This window comes from Felis catus, chromosome A1 (genome assembly GCF_018350175.1).
Source record: "Felis catus isolate Fca126 chromosome A1, F.catus_Fca126_mat1.0, whole genome shotgun sequence".
NCBI lineage: Eukaryota > Metazoa > Chordata > Mammalia > Carnivora > Felidae > Felis > Felis catus.
In genome coordinates, this window is record NC_058368.1 from 49757190 (window position 1) to 49770625 (window position 13436).

General features: G+C 37.6%; 1 protein-coding gene across 10 annotated transcripts in view; it reads right to left on the minus strand.

The window, feature by feature from the left end:
• Positions 1–13436, minus strand: part of TBC1D4 (TBC1 domain family member 4) — a 190509-nt gene that overhangs the window by 32228 nt on the left and 144845 nt on the right. For 7 of the 10 annotated variants that reach the window (XM_045054508.1, XM_045054497.1, XM_045054493.1 and 4 more), the window contains exons 8-11: positions 12474–12593; positions 6008–6082; positions 4462–4688; positions 2777–2941 (exon numbers count right to left, since the gene is read on the minus strand). In XM_045054508.1, coding sequence (XP_044910443.1) covers positions 2777–2941; positions 4462–4688; positions 6008–6082; positions 12474–12593 — 587 coding nt within the window. The remainder of the gene's footprint in view (positions 1–2776; positions 2942–4461; positions 4689–6007; positions 6083–12473; positions 12594–13436) is intronic. The other 3 variants (XM_045054507.1, XM_045054504.1, XM_045054500.1) reach the window with 1 other exon arrangement.

Consider the following 13436-nt stretch of genomic DNA (forward strand, 5'->3'; position numbering starts at 1 on the left):
CAACCCACATATTAAGTGGAATACTATACAGCAATAAAAAATAAATGAACTGAACTACACATAAAATGGGGATGAATCTCATAAAGTAATGTGCAATGAAAGAAGCCAGAGTAAAAGAATGTATGCTGTACCATTCCATTTATATAGAGTTCAAAACCAGGCAAATATGAACAATGGTATGAGTGATCAGGGGGAAGGGAAGCGATTGGGTGGGAAGAGGAGAAGAACCGTGAGAGTACTGATAGCATTCCATTTATTGAGAGGTGGTGACATGGGAGCATTCACTCCGTGACAATCCACTGAGCTGTATGCTCAGGGCTGGGGTACTTGCCTTTTTTTTTTTTTTTAAGTTTATTTATTTTGAAAGAGCGAAAGAGAAAGAGAGAGAAAGAGAGAGTGCATACACGAGTCAGGGAGGGGCGGAGAGAGAGAATGCCAAGCAGGCTCTGAGCTGACACAGAACAAAGCCTGACTCGGGGCTCAAACTCACTAATTGTGAGATCATGACCTGAGCTGAAATCAGGAGTCAGACACTTAACTGATTGGGCCACCCAGGCAGCCCTGATTGTTATACTTTTCTATAAAAATGAAAATTTTAAGTTTCTTTTTGGCCTGCTGGGTCTATGCTGGTCAAATTACCAATAAACAAACAAAAAAAAACTGTACAGAAAGTACAGAAAAATGTACAAGAAAGTGCTCTCTGATTTTTTCGCTATTCTTAGAGCCAAGAAAATATTACAAAGTACAGAAAATGGGATTATTTTTAATGATCCTACAAATTTAAAAGTTCTCCATATGTTTAAATATATCACTTCAAGTAAGATAGCTACAAAAAGTGAAAATTTTCAATGCAAAACTAAATGCACTTACCCTCTGACTTTAATATCCTTCTTTAGAATGAGATACAGAGGACTAGGAAGCTTTGAGCAGAATAATGCACACACTTAAGCAAAACTACTGAAGACAGATATGTAACACACTACAATATAAATAATCTAAAAAAAAAAAAAGCCACTGTTTTGGCGTTCTGCATTCTGTTCACAGCTAACCTTTGACCTTCTCAATGAGTTTTCCTAATTGTCACTTTTGGGCAGGGTTCTGTTTCCAGAAGAAAACTAGGATTGCCCAGATGCTCACTTTAACTAACATAACAATAAGAAACTGCCAGTATGTTTCATTCAAAGTGCTGTACTCTTATTAATAGGTAGTACTATAGACATAAGGCAAACTGATATTTTTATATGTGTACATTCTTGGTTCTCTCAATTCATGGCATAGTCCATATATACTACACTGTTTTTTGTAGCTAATTTCTTTTCAATCTTCTCCCATAAGGTTGTCCCTGAAAAATCCCTTATTTACTTTTTTATATTTATTTTTTAAGTAATCTCTACCCCCAAAGTGGGACTCAAACTCCCAACCCCAAGATTTAAGAGTTGAATGCTCTACCAAGTGAGTCAGCCAAGTGCCCCCTCGAAAAGCCCTTTAAAATCAGTTCTTCATTCATTTTCTTCACTAGAAACTCAATGTATGAACATGACTTTGTACTAATTCAGAGGAAGTTCAGATCCAAAATTTTTTAAATCCAGTATTATCTTTCTTAGAGTGAAGATAATTGGCACACATAGACAAAAGATACTCAGAGATCATTCAAAAATTAGTCTAATTTAACCAGTTGCTGAAGGTTACCTAGTTAAATGCTAACTTTTGGGATTTCCTTAGTCTAAAAGAAATGGGGCCAAAAAGAAAATCTTAGTGACACACAGGCTGGTTACAACAGGTATTCCTCTCCTTGACTGCAAGAATTGTCAAATATCAAATGACTAGGAACAACCCAAGTCTATCAGCAAGACAGTGGATAAACTGTAGTGTATTAAATGGAATACTATACAGCAAAAAAAAAAAAAAAAAAAAAAAAGAATGAGTCAAGCAAGCTACACCGAAGACTGGAATGAATATCACAAACTTCTAAGCCAGCAACAATCCCTTTAGAAGAATCCCCAAGCTAACGCAACACTTTTCAAAGGCTATCGATATCCCACTAATAATTTGAATAATCAGTAAGATGTCATAATTTTAAATTTTTTAAAAAGGCAATTCTCCAAAAATCACTACATCTAATTTTGTGTACTTAAAAGCACAAAGATTTTAAAAGCTATACATTTTCAATACTGAGAACAAAACAAAATCAGATAACTAACTACAAGACTCAAGAAATCCTTCATGCTATCTGAAAGAGTTGACATCAACATGATCCTGTACCCATTATGTATTTTACACTGAGTTTTAGAGAAGTAAATCTATGTCATAGAAAAATCAAAGAAATGCCTAGGAAATATTCTATATACTTAAAAACTAAAGATATCTTTATCTATCACGTTAGTACAGTTGGCTTATGGATTCCGTATCATATGTCCAAAGAGGCTAAGAAGAAAAAGCACAAACGGAGGAGATTTGCTTAGTATGTATTAGCACCAGGTCTTGTTGCAAACAGTACAAAGCTTAGACTCTGGAGCGTACAGCAAAGAAATACACAGTACAAAAAGATATAATTCAAAAAGATGATCGTGTTATTAAAGGCTTTGAAACACTGGTTTTAAAAGTTTTCTTGATAAAATTTATTGGAATTGAAGCCACTATATTAGAAATGGATTAGAACAAGCACAACATATGGATGCATAAATGTCACTCCAAAATTAATGAGCCACTTTTTAGTAACATATCAGCATATCACTGCAGAAAATTTTGCTTTGCAAACAGAGGACACTGATCTCACCTGATTTCATTTTCATACTGTGGGGACAGTCTACCTGAATTCTGGTAAAAGCTTTTCAGGAAAGAGGGGGCAGTGAAGGAAGGGGCAGAGAAGGAAGTGTGAAGACTTGGAAGACTGGAGGAAGAATTACTCTCCTTGGGCATGCGCCGAACTGATGGAAGAATGCTGAGTACAGAAAACACAGCAAATTTGTCTTAATTTATATTTTGGCAAAATCTTCATTCACTATGAAAAAGCATATAAACAGGTTCTTGCTATTAATTCAATCTTGCCTTTCAAAGCTCAGGGCTGGATCTTCTATGGAAAAAGGGAAACATGCAGTTGTCTGTTGAGATGACCATGACCTTGCTCACTCCTCACAAACTGAATTCCTCACCTGTGCAGCATGTCCAACCATACGTGTTTGTCTCTAAAACATTCTTAACAGTTTTAGGACAAACAGAGTTTATTTTTATGTGCAAAAGATACTTCAAGGGGAAAAAAAGTAGGAAAGCAGAAATAATTACAGGAAACAAGTTCCTGTAAATGATTATCAGTAGTTCAAAGACTTAACTATTTTAAGTCTAAAATAATCTTTTAAATTCTTGATAATTTTTCCCGGAAAAAAGAGACTTCGTGCCTTGTGTAAATATAAATGAAGCAGTCATTTTTTAAAAAAATCTTGATATACACATGAATTGTAAATCTTTTTTAGAAAAGAAAATCTGAGAAAAATTAACTCTATTACTCTACTTTATTTTCATATATCCTAAGTATCTACCTTATTTTTAAGTATCAAATCAGTCAAAAAACAACACTGAAGATAAAATAGTATCCTTAAACTTAATGCTGATAACTCTGATAACAACTAATATAAAAATTCCTTTTACTTAGAGTTCTGGGTTGTTGTTTTGTTTTTCCCCAACTGGGATCACTATCGGACTCTGTTTCCTATATCAGACTCACAGGCAAACTAGAGAAACAAAATTAATTCTAGGATTTAAATTCTGACATGTGCTACACAGGAAGATGTGAAAGCACTCTACAATTCTGAGTTTACCTCCTTTATTATATATTACCAAATGCCAAACAATTTTGTTGAATTATTTTTTAAATACCATATAAGATAATTTCTAATGGACACTCCTATCAATTATTATATATGTATTCTTCTTTACAGATATCACTTTATTCTAGATAAAATTTTTAATAACTTTCATTTTTGGCTTTAATTTAGTATAAAGTGTAGCCAAATTTTATGTCATGTAGGAAGATAGCTTAGGTGATTTTTTTAACCCTTGTATTTTATTATAGGCTAACAGGAAGTTCTACTTCTATGTACATTATTTTCAAATTTGCTGATTATGTTTCAGTAGAGTGGTCCTCAAGAAAACACTGAGTAAAATGTGTTGTCACCAAGTTTTTCAGACAAAATAAGTGTGTAATATCTTGTATTCTCCATTTTTCTGGGAAAAACAAAAAACTGTTTCTGTCCAAAATGCTTTAACTCTTCTCTCGGAGTGTACCTTAAATCCTGCCTTGTTTCTTTTAGTAACTGAAGTTTTTTACAATTCAATTTATTTTTCTGGTCTTTCTAAAAGCGAACTGTTGGCAGCATGAAGTCACAACAAATCTTAACTGCACAGTGACCGTAACAGGTGACAGGAGAATTTCATTTCACTTTCCAGAAAGAGTGTTGGACTCACCTGCACTGTTCGCTGGAGCTCTGCCTCAGAAGAGGGGAGCGAACACCGTGAGCTCTCCCATCCTGTAAATTCAGCTTTCTCTTTGTGCTCGAAGGTGGGTGGCTGAACGTGTGTGCCCGTCTTCGAAACTGTGGGGAGTCAGAATCCTCTTCAGGGAATGTCTGCCAAGCTGAGGACAGTGGGGAGGCTGGTGGTGTCCCTGGTGGAGAGTCTCCCGGTGAATAGTCCTGCAAAGCAAGCAGAAGTGAGGTCTTTCTTTCCTACATGGATCATGGCAGACCTGCTTCAACACACAGCTCAAAAGTGACAGGGAGCCTCTTCTTCCTCCTGAGTCATGACAAAACTTTTTTTTTTTTCACTCAATCCATGCTGAAGGCTAATCAGTATCACCACAACCCATTTCTTCAGATAAGCAGCTGTAACACAGCATCCGTCAAGATAGGCAGAAAGAGAAAGGAATGATAAGAAAAAAGTATTCTTTCTCCTAACACTTTGTGGTAAAATGCTATAGCTGCTGTACTTTTCTCATTGTTGCCAGAAAGATGAAAAGGGATCATGACCAAAAAAGGGTGGAGTCTGGATTTACATATCTACTGATTTCCGTGACATATCGCCTGCATGCTTCCTGTACTGTCAAAACAATATCGTGATGCCTGAGTATCCAAGTTTCATAGCAAAGCCTTCAGGAAAATAAAATAAAGCCTGTTCAGTATCTTCATTCACTGTGGATATTTCTATCCAATGACAAGTTCCCTGAGGTAAAATTTTTTTAAAAAACATGAAAAACAGGAAATGAATGAAAAGTGAGCTATGCCGGAATGCCTCTCCTATTGCATGGGTGGACATCATAAATCTTTCAATTTAGACAGGTATGCTGTTTATACTTTCCAAAACAGGCACCACTGTAGAAATGTTTAGCTTGATAAACATGGGTTAGGGTTAAGACGCTCATAGTGAAACCAAATCCCCACTTCTATCAACACAAAGTTCAGTAAAAATATTTTAATATTTTCCATTTAAAATAGGTTGCATATACCTCGGGTGACATATTGCCTGATACCTACTGAGAACTATCTAGGAGATAACAAGGAACCTAATGTTACAGTTAAAAAAAAAAATGGGGGGAGCAGTAACATGACAGAACAAAAGATAAAAAGATCACCACACAAGTGCAATAATTAGATGACTTATTTTTCTGTGGCTTTGGATCAAAAGTTGCTCAAATACTGTGTTCCCAAGCGTACCATCTCCAAAACAGCAAAGAGCCTGACAGAGCACCATTAGCCTGGAATAGGTGTTCTGCGCTAACATGAGAAAGCTGCAGTGGAAGAGAGCAACGTAATAATATCCATAACCTTCTTACTTTAAATAACAGTATTTTTCACTTATTTTAACATTAATCTAATATTTTAAATTTAATTGTAACAATAACATTTGTTAAAGTCACAAACGACTCATCACAAAACAACTAAGCGATACTGCCATATCAGCGCTGGTTTTTGCCAAGTTGCAATCAGCAGTAAAAACAGGAGCTCAGACGAGATACCTTCTCTGAAGCAAGACTGTTGGACCGTTCAAAGCTATCCATACTTCCAAGCCGGCCTCTCATTCTGTTAGCTCCCTGAGTGAAGAGAATAAAATTCAGTTGTTCATGCAGTTTGAATTTTTACTTTAAAAACCATAAAAGGCAGTTGCTTCTTTATACTAGCATTAAACTGATCCTTTTGTGTTTCGCTCAGATTCATTGGCAGTATTAACAGCCTTGCCTGCACAGTAAACAGAACTTATACACAACCTATTTGCACTGCTTCTAAATCAGTCATTGGATAACTAGATACTCTGATCAAGGTTTTTAAAGTTACTCTGGTTACAAGGTTAAACATTCTTCATCCATAAGATCAGGAAAACCCCATAAGATCAGAGACAGCCCCATTCACTTTATGTCTCATACAGATAAACATAACCGTGGAAGGCAGAACACAACAAACCACAACAGTTATAAAGAAAAAGGTGAAAAAAAAAAAAGGGGGGGGGGGGAGTTGGTGTTGCGCCTAGGTGGCTCAATCGGTTAAACATCTGACTTCTACTCAGGTCATGATCCCATGGTTTGTGAGTTCAAGCCCCACATCAGGCTCTCTGCTGTCAGCATGGAGCCTGCTTCACATCCTCTGTCTCCCTCTCTTTCTGCCCCTCCCCCCTCCCTAGCTCTCTCTTTCAAAAATAAACATTAAAAAAAAAGTTTCAAAACATCCAACCTCCACAACACCTAGATTACAAACAACATAGTTCACATTATAGGATTATAATAAACCAGTTTTTAAAAACTCCATTTGAGGGCTGCCTGGTGGCTCAGTTGGCTAACTGTCCAACTCTTGATTTCAGCTCGGGTCATGATCTCACGGTTCATGGGTTCAAACCCCGCATCGGACTCTGCACTAACGGTGTGGGGCCTGCTTGGGATTCTCTCTCCCTCTTTCTCTTAAAAAAATGAGCTAAGGAATGCAAATTACAAACAACTGCATCATAAAATGTATAGATTCAGCTTCATTCATTCTTCCATATGAAAACTGCGTCAATAAAACATTTCTCTCTAGAAATGCTAGACTATCCGTCAGTCTGCTTCAAGACAGGTGAACTGGTTTTTGTGGGGTTTCTTTGTTTTTTGTTTTTGTTTTGTTTTTCTGTAGTTGTTTGGTCTGGATTTCATAGATGATCTAAGAAAGAGGAACTGAAGAGATCATCTCATCTATTACATATTCTACTGTGATTACAACTACTATCTTGTACAATCTGTTTTTCATGTAGTCAACAAGTGCCTCAGCAGTTACTAGTTTATCATGAAAGTCAACAACAGAACTCAGTATGGCCAAACATCACATAATCCATCAACTGCCATTTTTTTTCTTTCTCTTTGAGCTACCCATTATAGAAACCTCTGCCTTTTTACCTTACTCTGGACAGGTTGCAATTTAGACTTGCCAGTATTTTCCTTTACTATCAACCTAGACATTTCTTTTAATACTACCCGATGTTGAAATGTGTCTGTGATCTTATGTCTTCCTCTTTTTTACTTCCTCATTTTGGTGGAGTGCATACTCCAGGTGCCTTCTGAGAAAGGGAGACTGGGGTATTTTCTCGTTCTGTAACTCCTACCACTCGGCGTTTGGATCTTCAGACTGATCCTTTTTTCACCTTGTCCTCCTATTCTCCATTTCCAAGAAACAGAGTTTCTTGGAAAAGTTTTCCAACTCTAGCTTCCCAGACTTCTGTTGAATTTTTCTTTGGATGTCTACTACCAGAAAGTTTTAACAGTTCTTTCTTGTTCACCCAACTGGCTGCTGATTCAATTGTTCACTCAGGTGACTCTTGTTCTCTCTCAACTGACTCATTTATATGTATGGTATCCTACACCTGGTTTCATAGAAACAATACTTATTCTTATCTACGTATATCAATTATAGTTTTCTATTTCTGTTGGCACCTAAATAACAATCATATCAACAGTAAAACTGATGGCCACATAAAATATCAGTGAGTACCTATCACCTTCTATATACTATGTTGAGCATTTTATAGTGCATTATCTCATTTAATCCTCACAGAGTCTCCAAGGTGGATATAGTTACTTAGCTCAACTTTACAGTTAAGGAGACTGAAGTTCTGATTACGTTGCCAAAGTTTACACTGCTAGTTCAAGGACTGGGCAGCAATTTGAACCCAAGAATTTCAACTTAGCAGTGGAACTCTTGAGCTCATATTCACTGTTATCTCCTGTAAACAGAACTTGGTGAAAAGTGGAATTGCTAATAAAACTAAGCAGCCTACACTGGTAATTTTTCAAATGTCCTGCAAAGAACCTGATCAAGGTTCTTTCAGTTCTTCAGTTCTATGCCTAACAACAGACACTTCCAGTAATAAACTATATTTGTGGCGGATCAATGGTTTGGTTCATGTGCGTGGCCAAGAGGAAACTATTGTGAGGACCAGGTTGTTTTTCCCATTATTTTTTAGCTGCTATTTCCAGGCCAACCTCCCTGCTTATCTTAAACAGGTTATTTGGTCACAATAAGGAGACTGGTCAGACAGAAATCAAGTCATTTCCATTATTAGAAAAGCACTTAAATCACACATTTTAGTCAGAGCAGTGTTTTATCCATGTGTTTTGTGTGTGTGTGTGTGTGTGTGTGTGTGTGTCTGCGGACACAAAGAAAAACAAATTTACTTTAAAATTATACTCTAGGGGCACGTGGGTGGCTCCGCTGGTTAAGTATCAAGCTCGTGATTCCGGCTCAGGTCATGATCTCACGGTTCATGAGTTTGAGCCCTGTGTCAGGCTCTGTGCTGACAGTGCAGATCTTACCTGGGATTCTCTGTCTCTCTCTCCCCCTCTCTGCCCCTCCTCTGTTTGTACGCACACACTTGCCCCCTATCGCTCTCTTTCTCTCTATCTCAAAAATAAATAATTTTAAAATAAATAAATAAATAAATAAATAAATAAATAAATAAAATTATGCTCTATCGTGGTCATTAATTCACACATTTCAACAAGGAAGGACAATGGATAGTACTCTGAGGGAAGCATAAAATGAGAACTCTTTTCCAATGATGCATACTTTATATTGATAAATGTTCCTCTTTTGGAAACATTTATCTATACATAAACACATTAGTGAATATTTCCCTTCTATAAAACTTCAACTAATGAAAAAGCAACAAATACCCAGAATACAGGACTCTGTCTTTTCACCTCTGAGCAGACAGCTTTTCCAGTTTAACTGTCTGATGATTTGGTAATACATGTGGCACGCCTCTTCCCCTGGACCCACTTTTTAATTGTTAATGAGCTGAGCTTCTGAGCATTTTAAAAACATATCCTATTTCATAAACAGCTATAGTTAGTTAAATCAACTGTCTTCACATTTAAAAATGGCAGCAATTATGAGCCAAAATCTGTGGCTGGAGTGCCAATTTTCTACCATATAACTCAGAATGAAAATGATACACTGATCAGTTTTAGAGGTACACAAAACCCCTCTTCTGAGTAACCTTTAACACACCACGGATAGCTGCCAACCTTCCCCTTAAGTCCATTCTGCTGCACATGGTGCAAGCAAGATCTTGTTGGGTCACATAATTTATGGCACTTGGCAGCACTGTGGGGCACAAAAGCTACACCATCCGCCTCGACCAAAATAGATGGGCTGTGTGTGCCCTTGCCGACAGAGTTGTTGCAGCCACTCAAGGCTATGTATGTGGCACTTCAAAGTCAGCCGTGCAAGTGCTGTGCAGACGCCAAAGTACTAAATGGGGATGAGGAGAGTAATACTCTAAGCACCCTCGGGTCATTCCAAAAATGACAAGGGTTTCAGAGCTTCCCACTGTCTGGACCATCTCCTATCTACACTGTGATACTTTCCCAACATAGTGACATTTCATCCTCGTACTGATGTGAGATAGGCACAGTATCAGGATGCCCATTTCACAAATGGGGAAACTGGCTTAGAAGAAAATAATTTGTCCGGGATCATACATATAAAACCTACTAGGGCCAGGTCTTGAATTCAGGTCCCCAGACCACCTACTTAAATGGCCTTTCTACTAAAATTCTCACTAAATACAATGGGAGATAGGAGAAGGAGGGCGGGGAGGAGGGGAGGAGGGGAGGAGGGCAGGAGGGAGTGAGAAAAGGAAGGAGAGAGAAAGAAGGAACACAAGTAACAAGGAACACAAGTAACAAGGAACAAGAAAAAGATAGGACAATTTTATGAAATGGTGCCTTAACACACTTCTGATGAATCTTGTAGAATACCCTTTTCCTACATTGTGTCTTCTGCTGATAATAGGGTTGGTAGCTGATCACTTTAATTAAGAGAAATATTTATAAAGTATTTTGAGTTCAGGCAAAGAAGAAAGAACAAGAACACCCTACATCAGAAGGTACTATGTCCTAATGCTCCCCTGCACCTCACTTTCCTGACCCTAATACTTTTGACGACAACAGGCTAGTGATTTTGTAGACCGTCCCTCAATTTGGGTTTGTTGATTCTACCTCATGATTAGATTCAGGTACTGCTCCTTTGGCAGGAGTACCACAGAAGTTCTGTACTCTCTGTATCAAGTTGCACAAGATTTCAATTTGTCTCATTGCTGACGACGTTCCCTTGGGTCACTTGACTGAGGTGGTGTCTGCCAGTCTTCTCCACTGTGAAGTTACTACTCTCCTCTTTGTTATTAAAAAGTATTAATTAAATCCAGTAAATACCCTGATCATGATCAACGTCCAAGGTACTCATTTATGTTTCCTATCAGAGTGGGCTCGTCGTTTCCTACTTCATGCAACAGGTTACAATCCTTGGCTATCATTTATTTTGACGTTTATATTGCCTCAGATGTCAAGTGTGGGAGCCCTTCAAGGCCTTTTTAAAACTTTTTTAAAAATGTGTTTATTTATTTTTGAGAGAGAGCTGACAGGGGAGGGGCAGAGAAGGGGAGAGAGAGAATCCCAAGCAGGATCCACACTGTCGGCGCAGAGCATGATCTGGGGCTCAAACCCACGTACCATGAGATCATAAACTGAGCTGAAATCAGGTCGGACGCTTAACCGACTGAGCCATTCAGATGCCCCTCAAGGTTTTTATGACATACCACCATCTTTCTTTGAGCATTCCCTTATTATCTAAAATACCAACATGCTCTGTTTATCGTCTACTTCCTTTTGAAGTCCTGGAATCAGCCATTTCTCCCAGGATCCCAGTTCCCTCTTGTAGAATGATATGCAGAAACCAAACCTTGGGTGCTTGGTGTCACCCAAGCAGGCTTAATTTATTCTCTGTTATTTGCAGAAAAGCTGTTCCCAGCTCCTATCAGTGGACAGAGCCAGGGACCACATACAGATTTACACACACACACACACACACACACACACACGTGTTAATACATATACATGCATTACATATTATACATAAAACTCTAGTATTCAAAAATATATAGATAGATAACCAGGATTCCACACTGTTACCTCTGAGTTGAATCCAACAACATGGGATTTATTCTAATTTCTTCCCTTTTCATATTTGTAATTTCCTTTTACTAAATCCTTAATACGTTTACATATTTGACCAGTCCCCTGTGTGTTAAAATCTCCACAACTGACACCTCACAGACACTCTCCTCATCCTACTCAGGTTCCAACACCCCATATCAGGGGTGCCACGCCCACCCACAGAGGCCATCCCCACCCTGCTCAGACTCTAACTCCTCATAGCAGCACCTTGAATGCCTTCTCCCCTCCACTCACTCTCACTCTGACATCCTGCACTGGGCCATCCCTATGCAGGACTGGCCTCCTCATCGGCTAAGGCTCAGACTTCCTGAACCAGGTTACCCTCTTAAGTTGACACACTCCTCACCACACTCTGGTTTTCACAGGTTGCATTGGGCCATCCCACACACAGCACCCCACAGGCTCTATCTCTCTGCTCTGAGCCACTGTAACTCTCCCACCCTCCAGCCCTAACACCTCTACCTTGCCTGATTTCATCTGACAGTTTTGGACTGAACCATTCAGGAAGAGAATAATGGAAGGGAAGAGAAATCACTTTGATTTTAAAATAAAATATACAAATTTATTAAATGGAATATGTAGATTTCTATTAATTTACACTGTTTTCAGCATTTCCTGTCAGCTCCTAATAATAGCAAAATGAAGTATTTTGAGTTCCCATATATATATATGTATATATATAGATTTCCCCATATATATATGTATATATATACATATATTTACATATTTATATATATTTCTACTACTAAATCTCTTGCTCAAACTTAGATATTAGAAGCACCAGAATAAATCATGAGATTACTTTAAATAATTTAACTATGTTAAAGCGATCTTTGTGGTTTGTTTTTTTTGAAAGGAAATATTCTGTGGTGAGACAGTTGAGAATGAAGTAAAGCAGTTAGTAAACACAGACATCAATATCTAATTAAGAGTCTCTGTTTAATCTTACCCTTGAGAAGATATTTTCCAGGGAGCTAGTTAAAGATCTCTTAGCTTTATTTTTCAGAATGTCAAGTTTGAACCTTCCACTGCTTGTTGCATTTTCCGGGATGGTACTATTTGAAATTGTCTATAGAAAGAAAAACAGATAAATTTTAGTTTGGAAACATTCAGGGTTAAATGAGCCTTTAAATACAGGCTTGACTAAGCCATTAAAAACCATAAGAATTCTTCTGGAGTTCTATTAAGGAGTAATAATTTAGGTCCCACACTGTGAGCATACAGATTGTAAGGACAGGGGGTTACTTTTTAATATTGCAAGTAATAAAAAAACACAGAAGATCTCTCCTTTATGCCTTTCCTTTCTGCTAATATATTCCTGCTGCATTTAACAAAAATTTAAACTTGACACGTCAATTTTTACTGCCATTTTGACTAACAACTATAACCATCCCTCTTCAAGCCACATATTTTATACCCAAATTATGAAGGAAAACATAGAAAAAAAGTTTCAAAGAACAAAGCATCTAGTGAAACTGAATTCTGCTGATGCCTCTGTTAAAATCCCATTTTCATTTGTGAGTGGGTCATTTCTTTCAGATCAACAAATACTCATAGATACTACAAACTGTATCAGAATCTACAATATGTCCACTATATTAGATTCTCTATTTTATCCTAGTGCACTAAAAAGCTACTATGGTTCCTAGTGGTAGAAAATTTCCAAGAAAGAAACTTTATTATTTGTTTGAGAAAGAAATGTATTCACATTAAACAGCAACACAAAACAACATGTATCAAATCTGGAAGTGTGAAGACTGGTTGTGGGTCTCAGGAATCAAAAGATTGGTTGTGGGTCTCAGTGGTCAGGAATAAAAAGATAGGCAAGATTCAGACAGGCAGAAAAAAAAGGGAATGAAGATGGTCCTGGCACTGGGGATGACAGCAAAATCATAAAGACCAATGCCCATGG